General features: G+C 41.9%; 2 protein-coding genes across 2 annotated transcripts; one reads left to right on the forward strand and one right to left on the reverse strand.

Annotated features, from left to right (window-relative positions):
• On the reverse strand, positions 1-7,152 carry ACOT13 (acyl-CoA thioesterase 13). The gene is made up of 3 exons (XM_021387572.1): positions 7,005-7,152; positions 2,737-2,921; positions 1-702 (listed from the first exon to the last, which is right to left on the reverse strand). Exons 1-3 carry the CDS (start codon positions 7,083-7,085, stop codon positions 546-548), a joined length of 423 nt encoding a protein of 140 aa, XP_021243247.1. The 5' UTR covers positions 7,086-7,152; the 3' UTR covers positions 1-545.
• Positions 7,122-13,157, forward strand: TDP2 (tyrosyl-DNA phosphodiesterase 2). The gene is made up of 7 exons (XM_021387571.1): positions 7,122-7,393; positions 7,461-7,540; positions 9,088-9,255; positions 10,851-10,942; positions 11,418-11,536; positions 11,910-12,080; positions 12,527-13,157. Exons 1-7 carry the CDS (start codon positions 7,199-7,201, stop codon positions 12,806-12,808), a joined length of 1,107 nt encoding a protein of 368 aa, XP_021243246.1. The 5' UTR covers positions 7,122-7,198; the 3' UTR covers positions 12,809-13,157.

Below are 26,739 nucleotides of genomic sequence, written 5' to 3' on the forward strand. Positions count from 1 at the left end.
AGTAGTTTCAGAAAGCTTTATTGAAAAGTTTAGAACATGTTACAGCATTAGTGAATTACACTTTGTATTAGCTTGCTTTACACTTTGCATAATGTGGAAGTGGTTGCTTATAGGAACCCTTCACCACCCTCCTACACAACAGTTTGTAAGCATACATTGTGGCGTGTGAATGTGGCAGTCACAAGTCTGAAGGCAGGGTTGCTTACTCCCATCACTACATCACAGCCAAAACAAAACAGATTCTTTAATGCTGTCAAGCTGGTAAACCATGTTGCTGTTCTAAAGGCTTTGTTTTTGTTACCTTGACCTTCAAAGTCCAAACAGCTGCACTCCCACGTTATCGTGTTCTGTTTTTTTCATCCCAAAATAAGCATTAATTTTAGGCTTTTAGCCATTTTGATGGTAATAAACTTGTTCATTTATCATGGAACTGAGACCAATTCACATTACACAATCAAAACTGTGCAGACTGTCATTTATGCAATGAGAAAATTGTTCTATATGGGATTCATAACCCAACACTGTTATTTTTGAAATTACCTGCATTACTGTCCTATGTACTTTGTATGTCTGCCTTGTGCAATTAACTTTCCCGTTGCCTTATTTGTTAGATCCACGCTGGCAAATGCAATATTTCTTCCTTGCTTCAAAATCTGAGCTGTTATCAGTACCTCTTCTCCAATTTTAGCAGCTGAAGTATATCTTAAATGAAGAACAAAATGAACAGGTAAGGGTCTGTACAGAGCACAAATCCAAGCCTATTTCTTCATTTTAGATTATCACAAAGGGAATTAAATGAAACTAAGTAATAAAGTCGCATCTCCTTATAACTGCCTGCTTGAAAATCCCTGCTGCTTAAAGTCCTCGAGCTCCTCCAGAGTACTGCAGTGGTGGTTTGGTGTAACAGTTCTCTTAGGAAATGGAGGACAGAAAGAAAAACATTGCTTGGTTCTCATGAAAAGTCCTTTTCGGACCAGGAAGAATTAGTTACCAAAAATCTCAGTTACAAGCTCAGCTCCAAGTCCTATTCCAGCCACTGCAAGCTTCTTGTGGCCTTTCTAAACCAGTCTGGCTGGTTTCTGCAGAATGTCTCTGGAAGTAATGTCCCCAGAAGGTCATCTCTGTACAGGACCTAATCATAGGTTAACTGCTTCTCACAGCCTGGTCAGAGAAAAGCCACGGAAATTTAGGAGGCTTTCAAAACTTTCCCGGTTTAACTCTGTTTCCATTCATTACATGACTTTTTGTTTTATTTACATGAGTGTGTGGGTGTGCTCTGAAAAAAAACATGTCCAGGAAGTAAGAAATTTTACCGCAAAAAGCCTGGAAAGAATCAGGAGGAATGTGATCCAGCCCTGACCCAAGGTAAGGGAATGATAATCAAATGTTTGCACAGGAAACTAAGTGCTGGGCATGTATCTTCATCAATTAGATCATTTTTATACATGACACCATGTCGATCATGCCTCGTGCTGATGTTGCACAGGCCCTGTTAGTTGGCAGGGCAGGGCTTCAGCCTCCCAAAGGCTGCTGATCCTCTTGTGATTTAAAAAAATAAACAAGCCTTCTGTTTCTCCCTATTCATTCCACTGCTGAAATAGCTTCCTCATGACAACTTTTAAAAAAGATCCTTCATCCAAACGAAAACAAAGCGTAGTATAGCTAGATTTGATATCCAATGTCAATTGTTCATTGAAAGGAGCGCTCCATTGCAATACTTAAAGCTTTGTTTGACCCACGTGTTTCCTAAACTTTATGCTACTTATTTTATTTTCGATCATTTCCAGAGAGTACACCATTTTTGATGGTGTAAATAATTAAAGTGTTGGCCTCTCATTACACTGCTGCAAGGCAAAACCAATCATATGTGCATTTCAAATGTTCATTTTCAGAAATTTCCTGGTCATCACAGTGTTAGTGGAAAGCTCCAGTTCCCACATTACCAGTGGGAAATCAGAAGTTACTGGGGGAAAGGAAGGCATCTGATAAAGATACAGATCACTCCCCACACACTTCCCTAAATTTTTTTAGGCAGTTTTAACGAGGAGTTATTTCTCCAAGATTTTTAATGCTCAGTGCTAGTTATTTCAATTAAGACTACTTTAGTTCCCAGCAGTCATAATCTCTACACTGGAAATAATGAAGCAAAGCTGACAAGCTGCAATAGCATGATCAAGGAAGGTTTCAGACTTTTTTTAAAAGGCACTATTTAAAAATTGCATGACAGGAAGAAATATTCTCAACCTTCAAACGCCCTAGAGTAAAGGAATCTTCTTCCAGTGAGAAATTCTGACTCAATTTGTAATTTATCCTCTAAGCGTAAAGCAGAGCTAAAACGTTTCCTTTTTTAATCTTGGACTAATGCTGAAAAAGGGGTTATCGAAAGCTGTTTGGCCTAGATTTTGCTGTTTGAGGACACTAACAAATCTGCCCAAGCAAAGAAATAAGCCAATTGTGTAAGACTAAAATCTACCACGTAACATCCCGTTAACATTCTGTGAATGAATGTGTAACATTGCACTTAAGAAATAAAAACTTAATTCCTACTCAAATTTTGCAGCCAACTGGCAATATCCTCAGATATACTTCCCTCCACCCACAACTTTATTTAAAACAAGACTTCAGACACCTTTTTAAAGCAGGTACTACAACGCAGAAGGGGAGTGTAATGGAGTCAATACCTTGTCAGGGAAGAGAAGTTAGTAAGCTCTGTTAGGCATGGTGGAAGATACCTACGTGATGTTCATGTCCACACTGACCCCAGGCGCTGCTCTTTCTGTGTACAACAACGCTACTGTTGATACCACGTCCACAAGCGTGGCTGTCAAACCTCCGTGTAAGGTGCCACCTCTGTTGGTATGTTCCTCCTCCACTTTCAATTCGCACACAACTTTTCCTGGATTTGCGGAAAGAAGTTTCATCTGTATAACCAAAAGAGGAATAAAGAGCTTGCTGACAAAGTACCAACTCCAGGTGCTGCCCTGAATCCAGCCGAAAGGAAATCTTGTTTTAATTTTGGATTCATGAGAGAAACAGAAAGACATAAAACACAGCAATTTAAATTGTCACATTAGATGTTACCATAAACTAATAAGCTAATCCCATTGGTCTCCTTGAACTGAAATTTGCATTCCTGGGCACAATTATCCAATGCTGTGTCACACTGTATTACAGCGCCATAACTCGTGTATACACTTTTATAGATGTTATATAGAAAGGCGTTACACAGAAAATTACAGTGCATCCGTGGTACAACACTCCCCCATGTAACCAACGAAAGAAGCTGGATTTTTGAGACCAAGAAGTTATTGCATTTCAATTGTTTAAATTATTTTATTCAAGTCTCTTCGGTTAGTAGTACTACATTCAAATTCTGAAGACAGATGCAGACCTGAGATAAGTATATATATGTATGCTTGTAGCAAATACTCTGAAGTACCTTTAGACTGCCACAAGTGAAATGTGGGCATAATATTTACTGTAATTCCTACTATTTTTTTCTGATGTTACACCAAAGTTTTTTGTTGGTTTTTTTTTTTAAATTTCAATGTTTCCATACCATTTCAACTGGATTGACTTATTCTCTCTACTCTTAAGACTGAAATGTCTCCAGTTTCACTACTGCTTATTTACAATGCACTATAAGAGCTCAATTCCAGCTAACGTCCCTTTCTGATAGGACAAAGTTTATGCAAAATTTGCAGAGAAATGATACCAAGGTAAGGGGTAACTGAGTACTCAGTCCAACTTCAAATGGAAAAAAAACAAGAGTTAAGAAGAGGGGAAACCACTGAGGCAATGTCCTAGTGTAAAAATAGCACCTTCATTAATGAAGATCCCAGGCCTACAGGAATCAGCCATGCTGCAATACACTAAGTTTCAGACACACCCGTTTACAGTATGGGTTTTCTCCCAGTGCCTGACACTGAGAGCTGATGATAGCTTCCATTACCTTTAGGGAACATTCCAATCCATCAGCAAGGCAAGGATGGCATCTGGTCTCTGATCTGACACTAGCTGCCTTCTCCCCCTGACAGCAGTAGTCAGGTGCTTGAATGCTTCCAGGACTTACGCAGCTACAGCTGCTGGTTTGTACTTCTCAAAGCCTCTGTGCCTGTCCTCCCATGCATCTCAGCAAACTGCTTCAGCTCCCAAGCACATCTGCGATGCACTACTTCTGAGAATGGGCTTAAAACCCACAGTTGTTAAGCCCTAAGTGGATACCGCATTGGAATTAAACCAGAAAATTGCTCTGATGCTAGAGCTGAAAAGCCTCAGCCTAAAATCTGTCCTCTCCAGAACAGGAAAAAAAATCTCAAGTCATATTTTAGTAATGGAAAGAAAGGCTTCAAGTAGCTCCCAGAATCACAGAATCACAGGGGTTGGAAGGGACCTCTGGAGATCATCTCGTTCAACCCCCTGCTAAAGCAGCTTCCCTACGGTAGGTGCACAGGAAAGCATCCAGGCAGGTTTTGAATATCTTCAGAGAACGAGACACCACAGCCTTTCTGGGCAGCCTTTTGCAGTGCTCTGTCACTCTCACAGTGAAGTTTTTCCTCATGTTATTATGGAACTTCCTGTGTTCCAGCTTGTGCCTGTTGCTCCTTGTCTTGTCGTTGGTCACCACTGAAAAGAGCCTGGCCCCATCCACTTGACACCCACCCTTTAGATGTTTATAAGCATTGATAAGATCCCCTCTCAGCCTCCAGGCTGAACAGCCGCAGCTCTCTCAGCCTTTCCTTGTATGCATGAACACACCAGGCCCTTAATCATCTCTGCAGCCCTCCGCTGGACTCTCTTTAGAAGTTCCGTGTCTTTTTTGAACTGGGGAGCCCAGAACTGGACGCAGTACTCCATCTGTGGCCTCACCAGGGCAGAGTAGAGGGGGAGGATCACCTCCCTCAATTTGTTGTCCACACTCTTTTGCTTTCACCCCAGGGTCCCATTGGCCTTCTTGGCCATGAGGGCACACTGCTGGCTCATGGCCAAACTGCTCTCCACCAGGACACCCAGGTCCTTTTCTGCAGAGCTCCTTTCCAGCAGGTCAGCCCCTAACCTGCACTGATGCACGTGGCTGTTCCTCCCCATGCGTAGGACTCTGCACTTGCTCTTGTTGAACCTCATCAGGTTCCTCTCTGCCTAGCTCTCCAGCCTGTCCAGGTCTCACTGAATGGCAGCACAGCCTTCTTGCTCAGGATGCATTCTGTCCTTTCATACAGGTCACTGATAAAGCTGTTGAACAAGACCAGATCCAGTACCGACCCCAAGGGAACACCAGTAGCTACAGGCCTCCAACCAGATTCTGTGCTGCTGATCACTACTCTGAGCTCTGTCAGTCACAGAAACATAGAAAGGCTTGGGTTGGAAGGGACCTCAAGGATCATCAGGTTCCAACCCCCCTGCCACAGGCAGGATTGCCAGCCACTACATTAAGTACTAGATGAGATTGCCCAGCGCCCCATCCAACCTGGCCCTACCCTAAACACCTCCAGGGATGAGGCATCCACAACCTCTCTGGGCAACCAGTTCCAGCACCTCACCACTCTCAGTGAAAAAATTCCTCCCCTCCCCAACACCTAATCTAAATCGCCCTTCCTTGAGTTTAAAATCATTCCCCCTTGTCCTATCACTATCTACCCTTGTAAAAAGTTGATTTCCCTCATGTTTATAAACTCTGTTTAAATACTGGAAGGCCACAATGAGTCAGCCAGTTTTCAATCCAACTGGCTGTCCACTCATCTATCCCACACTTCTTAAGCTTACCTACGAGGATGTTACGGGAGACAGTGTCAAATGCATTGCTGAACTCAAGGTACACTACATCCGTTGCTCTCCCCACAACTACACAGCTGGTTATAACAACAGCAGATGCTTGAAATTGAAACAAAGCTATGATTTTATAGCATTCTGTTTCTAGAAATGGGTTTCAGAACAAGTCACAACATTTCCCAAAGCAAGGTAAGAAGCTTGCCTCCCTAGGCTGACTTCCAGCAAGTTAGATTTTTGAGCTGAATGCTGCATCCAGAGACCAATTAGTGGAATTTTGAGGTGCAAGAAGAGTAAAATTATCAGGGTGAAGATATTACTAGGAACTGATTGGACTCTTTATAACTAATGGACTCCTTACAATTAAATGAGCTTCCTAAAGCTTACACTTTTTATACATAAGACCAAAATGCCTTGGGGAAACACAATGACAGGAGTTGCTTTCATAGAACCATTTGAGCTGGAAGGGACTGTTAAAGGTCACCTAAGTCCAACTCCCCTGCAATAAGCAGGGACACCTACAGCTCCATCAGGTTGCTCAGAGCCCTGTCCAGCCTGACCTTGAGTGTCTCCAGGGACGGTGACTCCACCACCTTGCTGGGCAGCCCGTTCCAATGCCTCACCATTCCTTCTGAGACTAAATTTTCCTAATATCTAACCTGAACCTCCCCTGGTTCAGCTTGAGGCCATTCTTTCTTGTCCTATCACAGTTATGTGGAACAAGAGTCCAACTCCCATCTCACTACAACCTCCCTTCAGGTAGTTACAGAGAGCAATGAGGTCTCCCCTGAGCCTCCTCTTCTCCAGACTGAACAATCCCAGCTCCCTCAGCCGCTCCCCATAAGGCCTGTGCTCCAGACCCCTCACCAGCTTCACTGAGCATCTCAGAACATGTTCCAGGGCCTCAATGTCTTTCCTGCAGTCAGGGGCCCAAAACTGAACCCAGTACTCGAGATGCAGCCTCACCAGAGCTGAGTACAGAAGGGTGATCACTTCCCTACGCCTGCTGGCAACACTATTTCTGATACAAGCCAGGATGCCACTGGCTTTCTTGGCCACCTGGGCACACTGCCGGCTTGTGTTCAGCCGGCAGCCAACCAACACCTCAGATCCCTTTCCTTCGCGAGGAAGGAGGCACTGCAGGACACAGTCAGTGTTAGGGAAGGAAGCGTTAGCGCACAGTATTCCTATTTCCCACCGCGCTGGGGGAGGGGGGACCTGCCCGCCGCCCGCCCTACCTTGCCGAGCACCCTGTCGAAGCCCTCCGACTGCACCAGGTACTTCATGGTGTTCCGCAGGCTCTCCATCGTGAGATGCATGCTGTCCGACCCGGTCACGGCGCTCGGACACCGTGCCCTGTGACGGCGGCGCGGCCCGGAACGGCTCGGCCCAGCTTCCGCCCCGCCCGGAGCCGCGCCCCGCCCGCAGAGCCATGGAGCTGGCGGCGAGGCCCGAGGTCGGTTCCCCGCGGGCGGGAGATAGGGAGGAGGAGGAGAAGGAGGATGGGGATGAGGCGCTGCGGCTGGCCAAGCGGAGGAAGGTGCTGTGCTCCGAGTTCGCCGCCATCACTAGCAGCGACGAGGCGGTGGCGAGCGGCTTCCTGGCCGGCAGCGGCTGGCACCTGGAGGTAGGGCCGGCGGCGGGGGGCGAGGGGAGCGGCCGCCATTCCCCTGCACTCTGCCTCTGTGTTTCAGAGGGCGCTGGACGCCTACTTCGAGGCGCCGCTGGACGAGCGGGCGGAGGCAGGAGGGGGGCCGGCTGGGCCCGGCAGTTGGTGAGTGCCCCGGGAGGAGGGCGGGAGCGTGGGGAACAACTCCTCTGGTCTTGATAGTTGTGCGCTAGCTGTGTTTGGTAACAGCGCTCTACAGCGACCTGAAAGGAGGTCGTAGCGAGCCGGGTTCGGCCTCTTCTCACGGGTAACAGCGATAGGATGAGAGGGAATGGCCTCAAGTTGTGCCAGGGGACGTTCAGGTTAGGTATTAGGGAGAATTTCTTCTCAGAAAGAGCGGTGAGGCAGTGGCTGCCCAGGGAGGTGGTGGGGTCACCGTCCCTGGAGGTGTTCAGGAGCCGTGTGGATGTGGCACTGAGGGACGTGCTCAGTGGGCATGGTGGGGCAATGCTTGCACGAGAGGATCTTAGACATCTTTTCCAACCTTAATGATTCTATGGCTCTATAGCATGCATGTTTTTTTTTCATGTAACTGAATGAAAAAAGAAAGTCTGCCAAGCGTCATTGCTGCTATCCAGGAGCTCCACAGCAAGTCTTCCTCTTTTCCAGCCTCCTCTTCTCCAGACTGAATGATACCAGGGAATAGATACGTTCAGAACTCCAGAATAGATACAATCAAACTCCAGGATCCCATCTTTGCCAGAACAGTCTTAGGTATACTTTTGAGCATCATTTGTTTTAGATTCTCACTTTACTAAAGGAATTTGCTTTGGGCCCTGTTTCATCGAGTTCTCTTTATCGACATAGTCCCCAGACAGTGACTGGATTGGGCACTCACACCTTGACAGTGCTTCTCTGTCTTTATCGAGATAGCGGGGTAGGTAAGGCATAGGTTTCTGAGGTGCAGTCTGGGGTGAATGTTCCCAAAGAAAATGACTATCAGTTTGTCGCATGTGTTTGTGAGTTTGCACATGCCTAAGGGGAGCACAGAAACCTCAGCTGCATTATGAAGGTGGGTACTTAAAAACAAAGGCTTGGCTGAAGTTCTTTTTTTCTAGTATGATGGAGAATGTTTGCAGAACTTACATGCACAACCTGCCCCTGGCATGGTGAAAGAAATGAATTCCTCAGGTGCATTGGATTAAGTTGGTTGCCATCCAATTAATTTAAATCGGGATGGTAAATGTTATTTTGTATCTATAAGGAAGAGGAAGAAACTCTTACTTCTTCTACATAATAAGACTCCATGTGATTGAAGTCTGTATGTTTTAGTTACTGTGCTTCTTCTAAATTACAATAAGAGATCAATTCATAGAATCATAGAATTAGCTAGGTTGGAAAAGACCTACGAGATCATCCAGTCCAACCATCCACCTACCACCAATAACCCCACTAAACCATGTCTCTCAACACTATATCTAAATGTTTCTTGAACACCTCCAGGGACGGTGACACAACCACCTCCCTGGGCAGCCCATTCCAGCGCCTGACCACTCCTTCAGAAAAGTAGAATTCATGTTAACTTATTTGTTGGGAAAGTTTTAGATGGCTACCTGTAAGTTGTGATGGGTGTAAAACGTACTTTAGAAGATAAGAGAGGCAGCTGCAGGAAGAAAATATTATGCATGTTGACATATAAATTATGTCTTTAGTATTGACCTCACAGCAGATGAAACTGCAAGTAATACCAGCAGCAGCGGTGCAGACTCCAGGCAACAAGATGATGACAGCAGCTTCTCACTGATAACCTGGAATATTGATGGGCTGGACCTGGGAAATCTGCAGGAGCGAGCTAGAGGTGTCTGTTCTTACCTGACACTGTAAGCATGGCTTTGTCTTTGTACTGTTATGTACCCAACTTTAAAGCAAGCTTCTTGTTTTAGATAATGAAAAAATCTTCATGTCCAAATTATCTTCAAATTAGATGCAATAATAGAGTTGTTGTACAAATCCTAATACTGATTGGAAGAGGTGTGAGCCTGTGCAGGATTTCTGGGGTTAAAGACTTTGCAGTGACCGCTTTAAAAATCTTTCGGTAACGAACAATATTGCTTACATCAAGTTTTATGCCTACATCCAGAGCATGCTTCATACTTCCATCCTGTACAGAAAAAGAGGGTGAAAATGCAAGAAACTTGTTTGCTTCATTCTGGTGGTATGAGTATCTTCAGTCTGGCACAAACTGTTTGGAAGGCCACCAGTATTCTTTGTTTGATTTGTTATTTGAAAAACGGCTCCCTTGCCATTACTGCTGCTTGTCTGTAAAGGATGATAATATGCAAACTGTGATGAAAGCAGTAGTATCTGTGATTGCCTTTTATAGTTGTACCATTTGAAGCTTCCTGTTAATACACTTATGGTTAATTTAATAATTACATAAATTGGTGTATCTTAATACAGTAGTTTATCAGTGTAAATTAAATGGATTTAAACAAAAGTTAATTGGCTCTTCTAAACCCAGCAGAAAACCCTTAACTAAATCGATTTTCTCTTGATTTTTAATAATATGCATTGATTTTATTTTTTTTTCTGTTAAGGTGAACTTATAAGGAAGAGGGAGACTTTTTACACAGTCTAATAGTGATAGGACAAGGGGGAATGGCTTTAAACTAAAAGAGGGGAGATTTAAGTTAGATGTTAGGAAGAAGTTCTCTATTCAGAGGGCAGTGAGGCGCTGGCACAGACTGCTCAGAGAAGCTGTGGGTGCCCCATCCCTGGATGCGCTTAAGGCCAGGTTGGATGGGGCCCTGGGCAGCCTGAGCTGGTGGGGGGCAGCCCTGCCCACGGCAGGGGTTGGGGCTGAGTGGGCTTTGAGGTCCCTTCCAACCCAAGCCATTCTGTGGTTCTATGAAGTTTGTCCATTGACTGCTTAGAGAAGGTCTATTCAGCAGTGTAACAAAAAAGGACAGCTATAATGTTGTGCCTAAAAGAGCACTTTCAGGACTCCTACGCTACATGTGCTGTTACTGGTGGCACAGCTCTAAGGAGTAAAAGAACTTGGCATTGATGAATGACAGGTTAGCTGAGAAGGATCTGTTGTAAGGGAATGAGATGGAGGCTAGAATTTCCTAGAAATCTTATCTGTTGCACATTATGATCCAAGGCTGCTTTTCAGCCGTTCACATTAAATTCCTCACATATGTAATAACTGAAAAGTGGAAATGTTTTCAAGACAAAAGGAAGTCGTGTTTTCTTGCCACGTTGGTACTGTGCCCATAATAGTCATTGTTTTCTGCCTTCACCATCAGTGGTATGTCTACGTGCTACTAAATATCATTAGAAAGGGTCTTAAAAGGTATCTAGGAAGATAAGGAAAAAATGCACCTGAGATCTCTGACCCTGTTCTGTATGACATCAGAGTGTAATATTATTACCTTTCAGTAGATAACTTAAAAACTTGTTTTGCTGATTTCAGATATAGCCCAGATGTCGTGTTCTTACAGGAGGTTATCCCTCCGTATCTCTGTATTCTACAGAGGAGAGCAGGTGGTTACACCATCATTCCAGGTAAGAAGTAAGCCTCAATTTCTTAAGACAGGAACTGGAGAAAATAAGTACAGTTTTGTTCTGGCTCCCTTGCCAAAAGCTCTGACCTTCTGTAGCAACTGAAAAGAGTAAGATGAAGAGGGAAACACTTAAATTACTTTCTGTATTTTAGTACCAGCATATAGTTGGATGCAAATTACTCCTGTGAAAAGCTTGCTTGACTGATGGCCTCTGTTTTGTTTTTTTTTTTTTTTCCACATTGTGAAAAACTGATAGCAAAATTATCCCCAAAAGCACCATAGATGAGTGGCTGCTTAAACATTTGGATTAAAAAAATATTCACAGCCCTGTTAAGGAACTTTTGAATGATCATTTTGTACATCTTACTATGATCCGGAAGAAAAATTTTAATTTGCAAGGAGATCTATGGAAGAGCTTTAACTTCATCTTGTGGCAGATGATGTCCTTGACCTTTTATTTGTCTGTTCCTCTGCAGGTAATGTAGATGGCTATTTCACTGCCATGCTGTTGAAGAAAACGAGAGTGAAATTACTAAAACAAGAGATAATACGTTTTCCAACAACTTCCATGATGAGGAACCTTTTGGTTGTGCATGTAAGTCAGTCAGTCAGTACTACAGCTGCGTGTCTGTCTTCAAAACAGTAGGATCACAGAAGGGTTGGGCTGGCCTCACTCGGCGGCAGTCTGAAACAGAGCATGAACATTTCTTCAAACATATGAACCGAATTGCATTTGGTACTAATAAAATTAAACCTCTTAAGTTACTGGCTGTACTTTGTTTTCAAATCTGATAGCCCCTGAAAACAAACTAGAAGCCTGCTATCCTCCCGTAAGCCAATTTTCTCCAATTTAAGACAAATATTAACCAGAGCTCTGTCATTCGTTAATTTATTTTTGGATTAGCTTTTGTCTATGAACTCCATATCACAGTGTGGAAAATAGCATACCTGTTTTGTTTCATGTGCAGGTGAACATATCTGGTAATGAACTTTGCCTTATGACTTCTCATCTGGAGAGCACTAAAGATCACTCAAAGGAGCGTATGAAGCAACTGCAAATAGTGCTAAACAAAATGCAGGAGGAGTCTGAGTCCACCACCGTTATATTTGGGGGGGATACAAACCTCAGAGACAGCGAGGTAAATAGAAATAAGCAACCTGGATATTATGGGAAGGTATTCTGGTAAAATCTTCACAGACTTTTTTTATTGTCTTTATAAGAAACAAACTGCAGAGCAGAAATCTGCAACTTCTAAATGATACTTCATTAATGTTAAAAGTGAAATTTCTGGATTATTAGTAAAAATGTGTTTTTCCCTACTAGTGAAATTCTACTGCCATGAGCTGGAATGACCTTATTTCAGAAAACATGGGGCTGACCCCTATGTCTGAAGATTTCAGAGTGGAACTCTTGTTTCGTAGCATGCTTTGGATTCAGAAAGTATGACAGAAATTGGCCATGCCGTAGAGGCTACTGAGAAATAACACAATTTAGAAGTTCCTTTTTGTTCTTCACAACTCATGTTTTACAGGGGGGGAAAAAAAATTGGTATTTTGACAGCTCAGTTCTGTTTTCTCCCCTCAGGTGGCTAAACTAGGTGGCTTACCTAAAAACATCACGGATATCTGGGAGTTCCTGGGTAAACCCCAACACTGCCGCTATACCTGGGACACAAGCTCCAATACCAACCTGGGCATAGAGGGCAAATGCAAGTTGCGGTTTGATCGCCTTTACTTTCGGCCTGCAGCAGAAGGGGGGCATGTTATTCCACGAAATATGGACTTGATCGGATTAGAAAAACTAGACTGTGGCAGATTCCCAAGCGATCACTGGGGTCTTCTCTGTCACTTTGATGTGATATTGTAATGAAAGGGGCTTGTGTTGTTTGGTTTTAAGGGTTCTGTTCTTGTTTTTAAGAAAGCTTCCACTCCCGGTTTAAGTAGGGCATATTTACAGTTTCAACCACAGCGAATTCTCTGCTTTTGACTCCTGCTGGAATGTCTTCAGTTAATTCCAAGGCTCCTTTTTCCTCATTGTATGCATCTGCCGTTGAATCATGACTGAAATATTTATTTTTGGCAAAACCAAATTCCCATTCTAAAACAGGAGGTAAGAATAAATAAAATCCATAAACGTACTAGGTGATTTAAAAGATGCTTTTATTTTGTCCTGTATTATAAGCTCATAATAAATGCTGCCTCTTTTTTCTAAAATACTCTTCTGATGACTGCTTTGTTTTGTAGCTATTTTCATCATCCCTTACAGCAGTGTCTTTTGTGAGGTGTTTTGTGCCAGCTTCTGAACTTTGTGTTGTAAATACATGCAGATCCCCTCAGGCAGGACAATAAGGAAACTGTGGAAAGAATGGCTAGGTTCTCACAAACTAAAAGTTTCTTATCTAAGAATTAATATTGAAGAGATTTAAGAATGGTATGTCTTCTTTGTGATGTGAAAATGCTATAGGACATGTAGTACATGGAAATTGTATGTTTGGGATGTTAAATACCCAGCTTTATACTTATTAATATAAAGCGGCTTTATATTAATATAAAGCTGAATAGGAATTTCAGGCTTAAGATTTTATCTTTCTGGTGAGCTTGTAGAAACTGAATACTCTTACAAAAGCAGCTCAAGGTTTAGCTGACTTTGCAAAAGATAAACAGGCTTTCTTACTCAAGAACTGTGTAATCAGCCTTGTGAAAGCTATCATTTTATAGCTGTGCAAAGTACTAAATGGTGTCATTAAAAAGGAATTCTTGTTTCTAAATTTCAAGCATGAAGTTCAGTGCTCAGGCGTGGAGAGGAAGCACAGACAACCTGTGTCAATGGTACAAAGTGCACCGAGTGTCTGTACTAATGCACAGTGTTCTTACTTACAGGCACTGACAAACTAATATGTTTTTTCCTTGGATCTTAAGCCAAAAGCTTAAAAGGGACTTATGTTTTGTGGCAGGTTGGCCCCAGCTGGCCCAAATAGCAAACAAATGAGAAAGCTCACGGTTCAAGGAAACATGCAGGGAAATCACTTAACTATTACTCTCATGGGCAAAACAGGCTTGACTTCCAGAAATTAATTTATATTCATTACTGATTAACATAGATCCTTAATTACTGATTCAGGAAGCGAGATAATGAATACCTTTCCTCCCCCTTTCCCAGGCTCCACATCACTCTAGGCATTTTTGAGGAGCTGTTTGTGTACTGATTGAGCTAAGACTGCAAGATGGATTATCACTAACATGATTGGAGGAAGTTTCCTCTATCTTGTAACAGGCTGTGTAAGACATTGAAGGGCAAAGCCAGCATAAGTAAGCACTGGGGACAGCATGACTGGATAGATGCAGGATGTCACCACGAGGGCCCATCAGACCCGTGTCAGACCAGTAGGAGTGAGCGATCCAGCAGTGAGGAGAGTCAGAATCAGCATTTGTGGTGTTATGTGGCTTAGCCTAATGCATCTGCCTGCATGCTCCGATCAGCTACGCATCGAGGAAGGTGGAAGCTGTGTCTGAATGTTGCCTTCTCTATCTCTGTCTTGCAGTGCTGCTTGTAGCCTAAAAGAGCAGCGAGTGGGATTTGGCCCAGTGTATGGCAGTGGAAGGTGAGTTTGTGGGTCCTTACCCTAAAATAGTCAGGAACCAACTTCTCATGATGTGAAAGGCCCGAGGAACGTGTGTTTTTCACAGGAGGCAGCCATACTAAACAAGGATATATGGCACGATTGCTATTTTTGCTGATGTGGATGCATCTTCTGGGCTGTTTCGGAGGGTATGAAAAAACGGCAGATGGTCTAGGTTCTTAATTTGAGAAAGAAAGAAGGAAAAAAAGGAGGTTCAGCAGTGTGGGACTTAGCTCAGTGCTTAATTTCCAGATGAATCTCTAGCATTGACTAAGTGTCCCCTGCTTTGATCAGCCGTCTTTTTTAACCTCTGAAATAGTGAGTGGGCACAGGGTATTTCTATTAGGAACAAGTAGAGACGTAACGCTCTGTAAGAACCATTTTGTTTTTCTAATTATAAAGGTAGGAAAGAGGAAGTCCATATTCAGTGTAATTAGTGGTTAATCATTCTTTCAGAATGAGAAAATTATGCTTTACAGCCTTTGAAACTCTTCTTCTTGAACTACATTAAAAGCAATCATACTTAAAAAATTAAGATGACGTAAATGCTACATGTTTCACTGACTACCGAATGTGAAGCACTACATCTTTAATAATTAAATACACTTTGAACCACTTAGTAAGTACCCAAATTACTGACAATCAAGAGCAGCAAGAGCCCTTACATTAATTTGCCTCTTAATTTAATCAGTGATGTAAAAGGTAAAATATCTGCTGAATATGTCAACTAAAACCAGTGAGATAATTGAACGTAATTATTTAAAGAGGTAGAAACAGCAAAGTAAAACCAAGTGAAGGATTTCTGGGGCAACAGCTTATAGCTTGATTTCTTCCCCTATTTCTGTGAAGTAATATTGCAGCATCCATACAACAGGTGACAATGACTTCTTATAGAATCATAGAATTAGCTAGGTTGGAAAAGACCTACAAGATCATCCAGTCCAACCATCCACCTACCACCAACAACCCCACTAAACCATGTCTCTCAACACTATATCTAAATGTTTCTTGAACACCTCCAGGGATGGTGACTCCACCACCTCCCTGGGCAGCCCGTTCCAGCGCCTGACCACTCTTTCAGAAAAGTAGTATTTCCTAATGTCCAGCCTAAATCTCCCCTGGCGCAACTTGAAGCCATTTCCCTTCGTCCTGTCACTAGTTACAAGAGAGAAGAGGCTGACCCCCAGCTCACTACAACCTCCCTTCAGGTAGTTATAGAGTGCGATGAGGTCTCCCCTGAACCTCCTCTTCTCCAGACTGAACAATCCCAGCTCCCTCAGCCGCTCCTCATAAGGCCTGTGCTCCAGACCCCTCACCAGCTTCGTCGCCCTCCTCTGAACACGCTCCAGGGTCTCAATGTCTTTTTTGCAGTGAGGGGCCCAAAACTGGGCACAGTACTCGAGGTGGGGCCTCACCAGGGCTGAGTACAGAGGGACAATGACTTCCCTACTCCTACTGGCAACACTGTTTCTGATACAAGCCAGGATGCCATTGGCCTTCTTGGCCACCTGGGCACACTGCTGGCTCATGCTCAGCCAAGCGTCGACTAATACCCCTAGGTCCGTTTCCTCCACACAACTTCCCAGCCACTCTGCCCCAAGCCTGTAGCGCTGCCTGGGGTTGTTGCGGCCAAAGTGCAGGACCCGGCCCTTGGTCTTGTTGAACCTCATCCCGTTGGCTTCAGCCCAGAGATCCAGCCTGTCCAGATCTCTCTGTAGGGCCTCTCTACCCTACACTTCATATAACTTCATTAGGGTAAATTTCCCATGTTTTGTGTTCACTAAAAGTATAAGAAAGATTATTAATGAAGACTAATAAAATCTATTTATTTCTTGGAGAGAAGGCATGTTGTGGAACATCAGCTCAAAGAGAAGAATCCCAGAGACTGCAAAGCCATCAGTTTAATGATGCCATTTTGGTAACAGTGGAGAAAACAGGAGGCTTAAATGGATGTTGGAGATTGTAGGGACTCTCAGTGTGTGACAATGCAAGTACAGTTGAGGAAAGGTCAGACAGAATTTTTACAATCATGGTGAGAGCACATTTGGACAGCATCTCTTCTCTGCTCCCCTGTTCTTTGTACAAATGTTGCTACGCTACAAAAATTTCTATGGTTTCTGCAATAACTCACAGTAAAATCTCATGCACATGTGACAATAAATCAACCTACTGACATAAAGAGAGACAGTAAAAGTACAGCTTTGACTAAGGAAAAGGATGTGAGTCAGGGCGCTGAGCTGCTCAGTACAAATATTTGGCACTGATGGGATGCAGGTCGGAGTCAGCCTCCAAAACGCCTCTGGACATCCAGCAGCGAATTGACATGCTTCCTCTGCAAAGTCATAGAATGGCTTGGGTTGATAGGGTCCTCAAAGGTCATCTGACAACGTTGGAAAGGATAGAGCATCCTCTTCATTCATTCTTTTGTGCTGTCATTGGAATAACTGTCAGGAATTCACTTTATATTTTTTATTTCAAATGTACACATTTCAACCTCTGTAAATTGGCTTAAATAGCCAACGTATGGGAACCACAGAAAATGGGGAATCAAAATTGTTGTGGCAACATAGTGTGAAAAAATACATTAAAAATGTAAACAGAAAATTCCTTTAAGCTCCTTTATATATATCCAAAAGCAATCCAGTGTTATAGTACAGAAATTTAATTCCTCATACATGATTACTGGGCTCCCTATACCAAGAAACATTTGAGTAGCTTCAGGAAATATCATATGGCCTATTGTTAAAAAATATGAGTAAGGTGGGAATCAGAAGGAAAGAAAAATAAGTGGGTAAAAAAACAGCTGTATGCTATAGAGATGACATTTTTACATCTTCAGAAGAACTTTTTTTCATCATTCTGTAGCACTTGCAAAATACCATTTTCCTGAGTTAAGTGTTGGCAATTTGTTAGAGATGAGGCAGGCCCCAGTGATGCACTGGTGGAGCAGAGGACGTGGGACTTTGACAAGCTGGTGTTGCAAATTAGCATGAAATCTTCACAATTAAAGTTCGGAATTTATAGCTCTCTGTGTTTTATTTCACTTGAAACGGAAACTGTGTGCTTGAATTGTTGCCAAGATGAACAAACTTAAAATACTTTTCTATGGAACATGGATTTTGGTGTTGAGTAGTAGAATGTGTATTTCCAGGTGAAATAGGCCAATTATTTTGTACTGCAATTGTAAAAACCAAAGAAACGCATAAACCATTTCTGCATGTTCTACCTGCAAATGCACCACAGACACTCAGCAGACAGTTGTGAATGGAGCAGTTAGGACAGTACAAAATCAGAGACAGAAATGCCTAAGATTGTATTGAATAGCTGTGCTGAATAAGCTATAGGTACTTTTATGGTGGCTTCAGATGGAGATACTTGTGAGGATGTGGGGTTTTGTCAGCTGAACAACATGAGGTCGCCAGCCCCATATTTTTCTGAAAATTGGCAAGGAGAAACCAGAAGAAAGGTGAAAGGAGGATGTGTAGATCCAGGTGCTCACCCAGGAGCACCTCATGCAAGAGAGATGTTGACCTCAGGCTCCTTTTCCAGTTCCTGTACAGCTGGTCAGTAGAAATTCCCCACTAGAAGCAACACTGATCCCAAAACATTGAGCTTGGGCCCAGATCACTCACAGGTCATGCCTATCTAGAGAACTTGCAGCATGGTAGCACAGAGGAGGTAGGATCCCTGCCTTGTGGCACGGAGGAGGTAGGATCCCTCCCTTACAGCCCTTTGGAAGCCTACTGGGGACACCAAGTTTGCATTCTGAGAACCATTACACAAAGCCACATCTATCTGAAGAAAAAGCATGCTGGGGTGAGCACGGACAACGAATACAAATGCAAAGTTCCAGGCTTCACTGCAAGGAAGGGAAGTTTATCAGGACTGTAAGGTCAGCCTAGCAAGGAAAATAACTTTCACTACTAAAGTTTCTGTGTTTTCTTCCCCAGGCAAGAAGGAGAAAAAAAGAGATAGGGCTCTGAACAACCTGATCTAGCTGTAGATGTCCCTGTTGATTGTAGGAGAGTTGGACTAGATGATCTTTAAAGATCTCTTCCAACCCAAACTATTCTATGATTCTATTCCATGATATTATTTTATTATTTGAATGACAGCCAGTTGCAATCTAAATCACCAGGCCAAAGAATGATCTAACTCTCAATATACTACAGGATCAAGGTGAAGTACAAATCATCACCAAGAATCCAATAATTCTGTTCCAACTGACCATCTTAGGCAGCACTTAGTTGAGGCTTTTCAGATAAATTAGTTTGAAAACAAAACTGTACTTTCTAAAACGTGTATTTCACGGTGTATTTTTGGTCTGATCGGAGGTTGGTAGATTTTCTTCTATCTCTTTGAGTCCACTTGTGTTGCTTATAATGTACTTTATCATAGCCCAAGTCTCTGCAGATCAGTGAGAAAAAAACCACAGTTTCCCTCATTGACTGACTGAAATAAAATGGTCTATGATGCACAAACAAGTCCAAATGAAATAATAATATCCTTAGCAGTGAAAAACAGATTGGTAGTACAGTAATTGAGTAGATTTATTGCTATCTCCTTGAGCTAGCCTGTTGAAACCGCCAGCTATTTTATTTAATCTCAGAGGAATTACTGGCTGGTAATACATTGTTAAACATCATGCACAATGATGGATTTTCCAACATTACCAATTCGTATCTCATTAGCACGTTATTTATGATTCTCATAACAAGACTTACAGAGGGGAAATAGAGACGTCAGCTGTTGTTGAGATGAGATGAGATATAGTGTAGTTTATGAGTCAATAACTACATATAATAATATTTCCCCACAGTAACAATTACAAATAAACTGATTGCCTTGTCTTCCCTTGCAGTGTATGGCAGCCCCTCCTTCTACACATTTTGCTGCTAATAATTCAGTGAAAAAAAAAAGAACAAAAGAGATTATTGTAAAAAATACTTTTATGATACTAAGGGAGGAAAAGGGGAAGAACCTTTGCGTGTTAAGTAATAAAAAATACACTTTACAGCTTAGTTGCAGTTCGCTGAGCACTTGGGGCACTTCTTCCCCCTATGTCCCTGTGAACACAAACTGACGTATTTCTCTAGCTGTGGTACAGTTGCATTTTAAGGATACTTTTTGTTAACTCATGGCCTTAGTGCAGCAGCAATTACGATCACAGTGACAACTGCTGCCTCAGTTAAACAGTTGAAAATCATTTTAAGTTCAGCTCATAAATATCACTGAAGGAAAAAGAGTAATAAGAGGCTATCTAAAGTACAAGGGATCCGTTCATATTTCTGATGAAAATGAAGTGTGGCTTTTATTTGCCTGTGGAATTCCCATTTTGTGCATCTCTGATGGGAGGGAGGTGGATCAATCGCTGGCTGGCTGCAGAAAGCAGTTTCTTGCTGTTCAACAGCCAATGCAAAAGGAAAACTGCCATGTGGTGGTCTTCCCAGTATCACAGAGTCATAGAGGTCGGAAGGGACCCCTGGAGATCATCTAGACCAACCCTCTGCTAAAGCAGGTTCCCTAGAGCAGGTCGCACAGGAAAGTGTCTGGATGAGTCTTGAGTATTTCCAGAAAAGGAGACTCCACAGCCTCTAGGCAGTCTGTTCCAGTACTCTGTCACCCTCAAAGCAAATCAGTTTTTCCACATGTTCATACAGAACTCCCATGTCCCTGGAACTCCAGTTTGTTCCCATTGCCTCTTGTTCTGTCATGGGCACTGCTGAAAATAGCCTGACCCCGTCCACTTCACTCCCTCCCTTTTGATATTTATAAGCATTGGTAAGATCTCTCAGTCTCCAGGCTTTCTCAGCCAGTCTTCATCGGGAAATCTTTATTATGCCAGACCAACATTGTACAAGCAAGCTCCTCGGCTTGCGGAACTTCTAATCCCTGCTTCTATATGTGGTCTTAGCACAGTATGCTCATACATTTTTTGTTCAAAGCCATTACAAACCATCAGCATTCATCTTTCTTATCATAGGTGGGAACTTTCTCTCAGTACTACTTTATTCATTCAGAAATGTTAAGAAAGTACTGTATCAAAACTTTATTCCTGCTTAAGAAGAATGTGCACGTAACTTTTGTGAGTGTTCTTGAATCTTGACTAAACAATGTATTACATATCATTCAATAAGTTGCTGGTTGTACCTGGGCCAGGCTCTGATCCCCACTGCAAGGAGGGGATCAATTTTACATCCATTTTATTGTATTTGCCCTTCACAGTATTGCCTTTAATTGCTCCCCCAAACTGTAGAGGATCTCATTCTTCCCATCTTTTTTCTCCTTCTCTCTCACACGCTTCAATCCCATCTTCTCTTGAAACATTCATATCAGCTGGCAGCTCCTGATACCAATGTCTCTTCTAAACACATTTTTATCCACAAGACTTTTGTTCACGATCACTATGATTTCAGTACATTTTGAGCTATGTACGTTTTCTGTGTGGGATAGTACATTTATTTTTACCTGTCTGTGAACGATTGGTGGAAAATTGTACTTCTGTGGATGCAGTCATTTTTGGAAAAAAAAGACCTGAAAAATATTTTTAGTTTTTCATCGTTGTTATGCTGGAAAGCAGATTATACAAATAAATGATTCATGATAATTTACAAAATTACTTTAGCTACCTATTTTTATTTATGAGTATTGCAGCTCATGCAGTTTTCATCAAAGCTGCTCTCCCATGATACCACTGCTTGCATAAGAAAGCTAATGTTGCCTTCTTAGGTGTATTCTCATCTTTATTCTGTTTGTTACTCTTTTTTTTTTATATATATAGTGCGTTTAATTAAAAATTGTAAAGTGGGGATATTTTTCTGCATATGTTTAATAAATGTTTCCATCAGGCATATGCACTTCTTATGATAAAATCTGGTGGTTTATAATGACTGTCCATCTTTATGTATATACTGTAGAAGATTTTCTAGCAGAATGTCTTCATCAATCTTTAATTATCTTTGCTGAATGCATGTACTACTTCTATCCCCTCTGAAACAGCTCTTCAAAGGAAAATAGGATATTCACCACTGAAAGCAGAGGAAACAGCAGTGATCAAATTCTGTAACCTAACCCAGTACTGTAAGCAAAGGTAGCCCCATTTCCACTTTGGTATGCCATGACATCCATCCTCAAAGCATTGCTTTAAACAAATCTCCAAGAAAAGTCAACCAGTGCTGACTTTCACTAAAAGAGTGGATAAGTCTTGTGCACCATTGCCACTTACCACAACGAGCAGTGTCCCTCACAGTAACCTAGAACAAATACTTTGTTCTACGTCATAACCTTTAATGTAAAAAAAGTCTCATGAGAATGCTATATGCTTCTAGTTTTCCTGGCATGCACTAATATTTTTAAGTACTGATTTTCTGTTCTTCCAGAACCTGTTTGATGGCTCCTGGTTGCTAAGACACTGGTAATACAGTCTGGCCAAGTTTAGAAGATGCTAAGAAAAATGCTTGTAATTGTTCAAACCCTTGGCTGTTACTACTCTTGTACTAAACTTCGTAATGCTTTTTCAAAATAAATATTTTAAGCAGGCCCTGTGGTGGAGTGCATAATTCTGATTAATTTATGCAACAGTATGACAGCTGTTTTAATGGATAGTGATTAGACAACTTTCCAAATCTATAAAACATCAGCAGGTTTAAGCTTCAAATAAACACCAGTGTCTATTTTTACACCACAACTTTCATTCAACGGAAAAAGAAATATGTCAGCCTGCAGCTGCTAGTGCTGAACACCAAATAAAGAGCTTCTGTTCCACCTACAGTGTGGTAGGAGTGTCTCACCACATCATTTTTCACCTGGACTATTTCACTCATGAAGAGAAAACAAATAATTTTTATCAGAGAACTATCCAGACATCAACAATTTATCTCTTTATCTCTTGCTAGATTATTGACACAAACCTATCTTAAGATCAATGATTTAACCAAGCATTTGCCTCTGAATGAAGGAGTCAAGAGTGAAGTGGTATCACATCAACATCAAAGGCAGGAGGTTTAGAGATTTTGGTTAAAATACTTCCTATTCTGACCACTGCCTTGTCTCTTCATACCTGCTCTAATCTCCTCTTCTGAGCAAACTTAGGTCATCATCAGCCACAGGAGCAGAGCTCCCTTTACAGCTGGATCAGGCTGCTCAGAGCTCTCTCCTACTCTTTTGGATGGGACTGAGCTCTCAGTCTCCCCAGGCAAATTGTTCCCATGTGTAACCACTCCCAGCATGAAGAAATTTTATCTTAAATCCAGGAGGATTTCCAACAGCTGGTGTCCACTAGTCCCATCACTGTAAACTCCTGAGAAAAATCTCAACAACCACACAAGGAGGCTGAGTAGACATCATTTATGTCCCCCATTGGCCTTCTTTCCTCCATCCTGAAAAGATTCAGCTCTGCCAACCTCTCTTTGCAAGTTGTATGCTCCAGCCCTCAGACCTTTTGGTGGTCCCCTCCTTCAGGTTGTCAGTATCTCTCCTGCACTGAAAGGGTGCAGAACTGCCTATACTTCAAACACTACTTCACAAGTGCTACATTCATGGGAAAAAATCACTTTTCTTGACCTCCCAGCCATGCTTATAATAGGGCAGCCCAATATGCAGTTGGTCTTGACAGGAGCATCTGACTCCTCAAGGAAGCTGCAAAAGTGTTTAAAATATAATTCACATTTCTGAGTTTTCTTGTAAAGCATGCTGTGAAGGCAGCCTTAAAACTGTTAGAAGGACCCCCCCAAAGCTACACTTTGATATGAGGGGTGGAAGCCTGTCAGGCTCTATGCAAAGCAGCCCCTGGGACAGGAGCAAGATGAAACCACGTACAGTCAGAACTGCACCACAGGAAGTTGTCTGCAAACAGACACAGAGAGGAGCAGCTTCCAAAGAAAGAAATCTGATGAAATTTAAGAGCAATAGACGCCTCCAACTGTGTGATTTGGTCTAGCAAGTTATTAATAGGGAACAATTACTCCTCATAATTTTTTAATTGGGAAGGCATTGCCTTTTTGTCAAGATTAAAACATGATAAAATATTTGTGCTACACAATATAAAATGAACCTACCCATTAATAAATCTCTGAGAAGATATGCTAATACTGGATTACATTAAGAAGAATATTGCCAGCAGAAAATTAAGCATAATTAATGGGAACACATCAATAAAACAGGGCCAGAGGGAAAAGGACACTTTCTCCATTGATCATTTTGTGGATTAACTGCTGACATGCTCTAAGGACATGCCAACTATTACTGTTTTTATAGCGATGATTTCATAGAAGATGAAATCCATGTAACTGTGAATATGTATTGCAACGTATTGCGAAGAAATAATTTCTCTGATCACATACATCTAATTAGTCAGTATAATTTTGAAGGCTAAAAGATAGAGCTTAAAATGTAATATGCAACAAAGACTTGTTGAAGTCTTTCAGTAAGATAGATAGATAGACAGACAGATGTTTTACCAATATTCACATACTCAGATTGCAGTGGCCAGGACAAGACATGTTGAAACTGAGAAGGTGAGCAACATCTGTAGTATTCAGAGATTTATTCTGAACAGCAATAACATAGATATGTACCAAATTATTTTTCAGATCTTGTTCATATAATGGACAAATTGAGAAGAGGTACACAGTGAACAAGCGCTCTGGTCCTCTCCATTGACCAACATAAGGAAGGTCTTAATGACTATCACAGCACCATGTGTGTAGCTACCTTCTGGCTTTCACAAACTTACAGAGACTTGCAGAAACTTTTATTATTATTATTTTGTTCACAAAGTATGTAAAGAACCCCATAAAGAAATAAAATACCTCCCTTTTCTAGGCAGAAGGAAAAAGGACCCTCTTGTTGGTAATAGTCCACCTGAAACAAAACACCTTACACCAATCCACTAAAATCTTATCTACTCTTTGCCACTGCTGTAACCAACACTTTCAAATACTGTGCCAACACTGTTCTTGTGTTCAAAGGACTTTTAATGAGAGCTCTCAAAGCTTGCAAAGCAACCCAAATGAGCAAACTCACACTTTTCAACCAGCAGAAAAAATATCCTTCCACTCTCCTCCATATTGTAACATATGCTTAACTGAAAACAGTGCAAGCAATGGAGAGAAGAGACAAAAATCTCCTTCCCACAAATTAGTGAGGAAAACGTGATTAAGAAGGTACAGAGCACGTTGAAGAAAGCTCTCCACGTTGTTTCCCAGTTGTGTATGAGCTGTGTGTCTGTGGTTGGGGTTGAGCAGCACAAGGAGCTGCACAGATTACTCTGCTGAAATGCTTTAGAGGGAGAAGAGCTGTCTGAGGAACATCAGCAAAAGGAAAACTGCAGCAGATGAGGGCGCAGAGACCCAGAGAAAAAGAATTCTGCTTGTTCTGCCACTGGAGTAGCAATTACCACAAGTATTTACCAGATAATAATAATGTCTCTTCAATAAGAATGAAGAGGATGATGATCGTTGGTGTCATCTCAAAGCAGCCATATCCCGTAGCTTATTCTGTAGCTTAGTTGTTGAAGCATGTTTGAGGATGGAAACTGTCAGCAAAAAAACAAGACTTCTTCCCACAGAATTTCACCCGTGATTTGAACTTGCACAGAAGTTAACAACTGTCAATCAAAAGCTGCCATACTGCTTTTGAAAGTAAAAATAAGGAAAAGTTGATGCTTCTGTCCTGTTGTCCATATTCATTTTTGATACATACAACAGTTCATAACATCACACAAATTAGTATTTTAGAGAAAAAGGGTAAACATCAAAATAAATTTTAAAAAGGCCTAGATGGCATGTGTAGTGCTTCTAGAGGATCTTTAACTACTGTTCTCAGATGGTTTCTCATAGCACCTCAGCCTACACACAGCATGTAACTAACAGGCAAGGTCAGGGTGGGTGTCAAACACCACTGCTAAACATTAAATAACTTTGGGATAAAATGCTGTGCAAATGAAGAGACAGTTCAACAGCAAACATTACTTTTTTTTCTACCTGTTGAAAAATGGGGAAGAAGTGAGCTTCTGACCTGTAAAAGACACTTGAAATCCATCTAGGTAAAGAAAAACTTTATAGATATTACTTTAGTCTGCCTTATAGCTTTAGGTTGCAATACTCATTACAGAAAACCATGATTAAAGCGCATCAGGTAAAATTTGGCAGAGTACTATGAAGAATTGCTCCATATAATCGCTTTTCAATGGGGAGATGTAATTGAAAATATGGTCTTTATTTCTTTCATATCACCCATGTCCTTGTGCTGCACTTATTGGCACCATCCAAGTCACTGAAATTTGGATCAAAAAAAGATTTCATTGATTGTTCTGTTCTCATCCTTTCTTATCCTCTAACTGCACAGACATAATATGTGATGAAGTCACATTACTTAAGATATCACTACAATGTGCTCAGAAGACAATGTAAGAAAAAAAGTGGAAAAGGATAGAAGAATGCTGCCTTGGAAGGAGAATGTGAGTTGCATGACACTTCAAGAAATGAAGTTGCAGGGCACCAATACTTGGAAAAAGTACACTAACAAGACATGCACAGACTTGGTGTCACTGAGTTCCTTCATTCATCTCTGTTCTTTTATCTCAAATGATCCTTCTGTAAGGGTGAATACCATACCAATTACATTCTGAAGTGAAAAATGCTCAGGGTTCATGCCATTTATGAAACACTCTATGCAGTATACTTTGTGAAATGCCTTCTGATCACACAATGTCAGTTGCCAAAGGTACTATATGAACAAACTGCTCTGGCTGTGAAAGACAGCTGCCAGTGAACAGAAAGAAGACAGGATTGCAATTTTACCAATGATTAAGCATTAATACAAAGTATCTAAAAGGGGTCCTGGTGGAAAGCTGGAGAGGGACTCTGTATCAAGGAATGTAGTGATAGACAAGGAGAAATGGCTTTAAAATAAAGGAGGGAACATTTAGATTAGGTGTTGAGAGGAAATTCTTTACTCAGAGGGTGGTGGGGTGCTGGCACAGGCTGCCCAGAGAAGCTGTGGGTGTCCCATCCCTAGAGGCGCTTAAGGCCAGGTTGGATGGGGCCCTGGGCAGCCTGAGCTGGTGGAAGGAGTCCCTGCCGATGGCAAGATGGATTGAACTAGATGGTCTCTAACGTCCCCTCCAGCCCAAACCATTCGATGAGTCTATGATTTATTGATAATGTGTTGTATGGTA

Source organism: Numida meleagris, chromosome 2, assembly GCF_002078875.1.
Source record: "Numida meleagris isolate 19003 breed g44 Domestic line chromosome 2, NumMel1.0, whole genome shotgun sequence".
In the NCBI taxonomy this organism is placed as follows: domain Eukaryota; kingdom Metazoa; phylum Chordata; class Aves; order Galliformes; family Numididae; genus Numida; species Numida meleagris.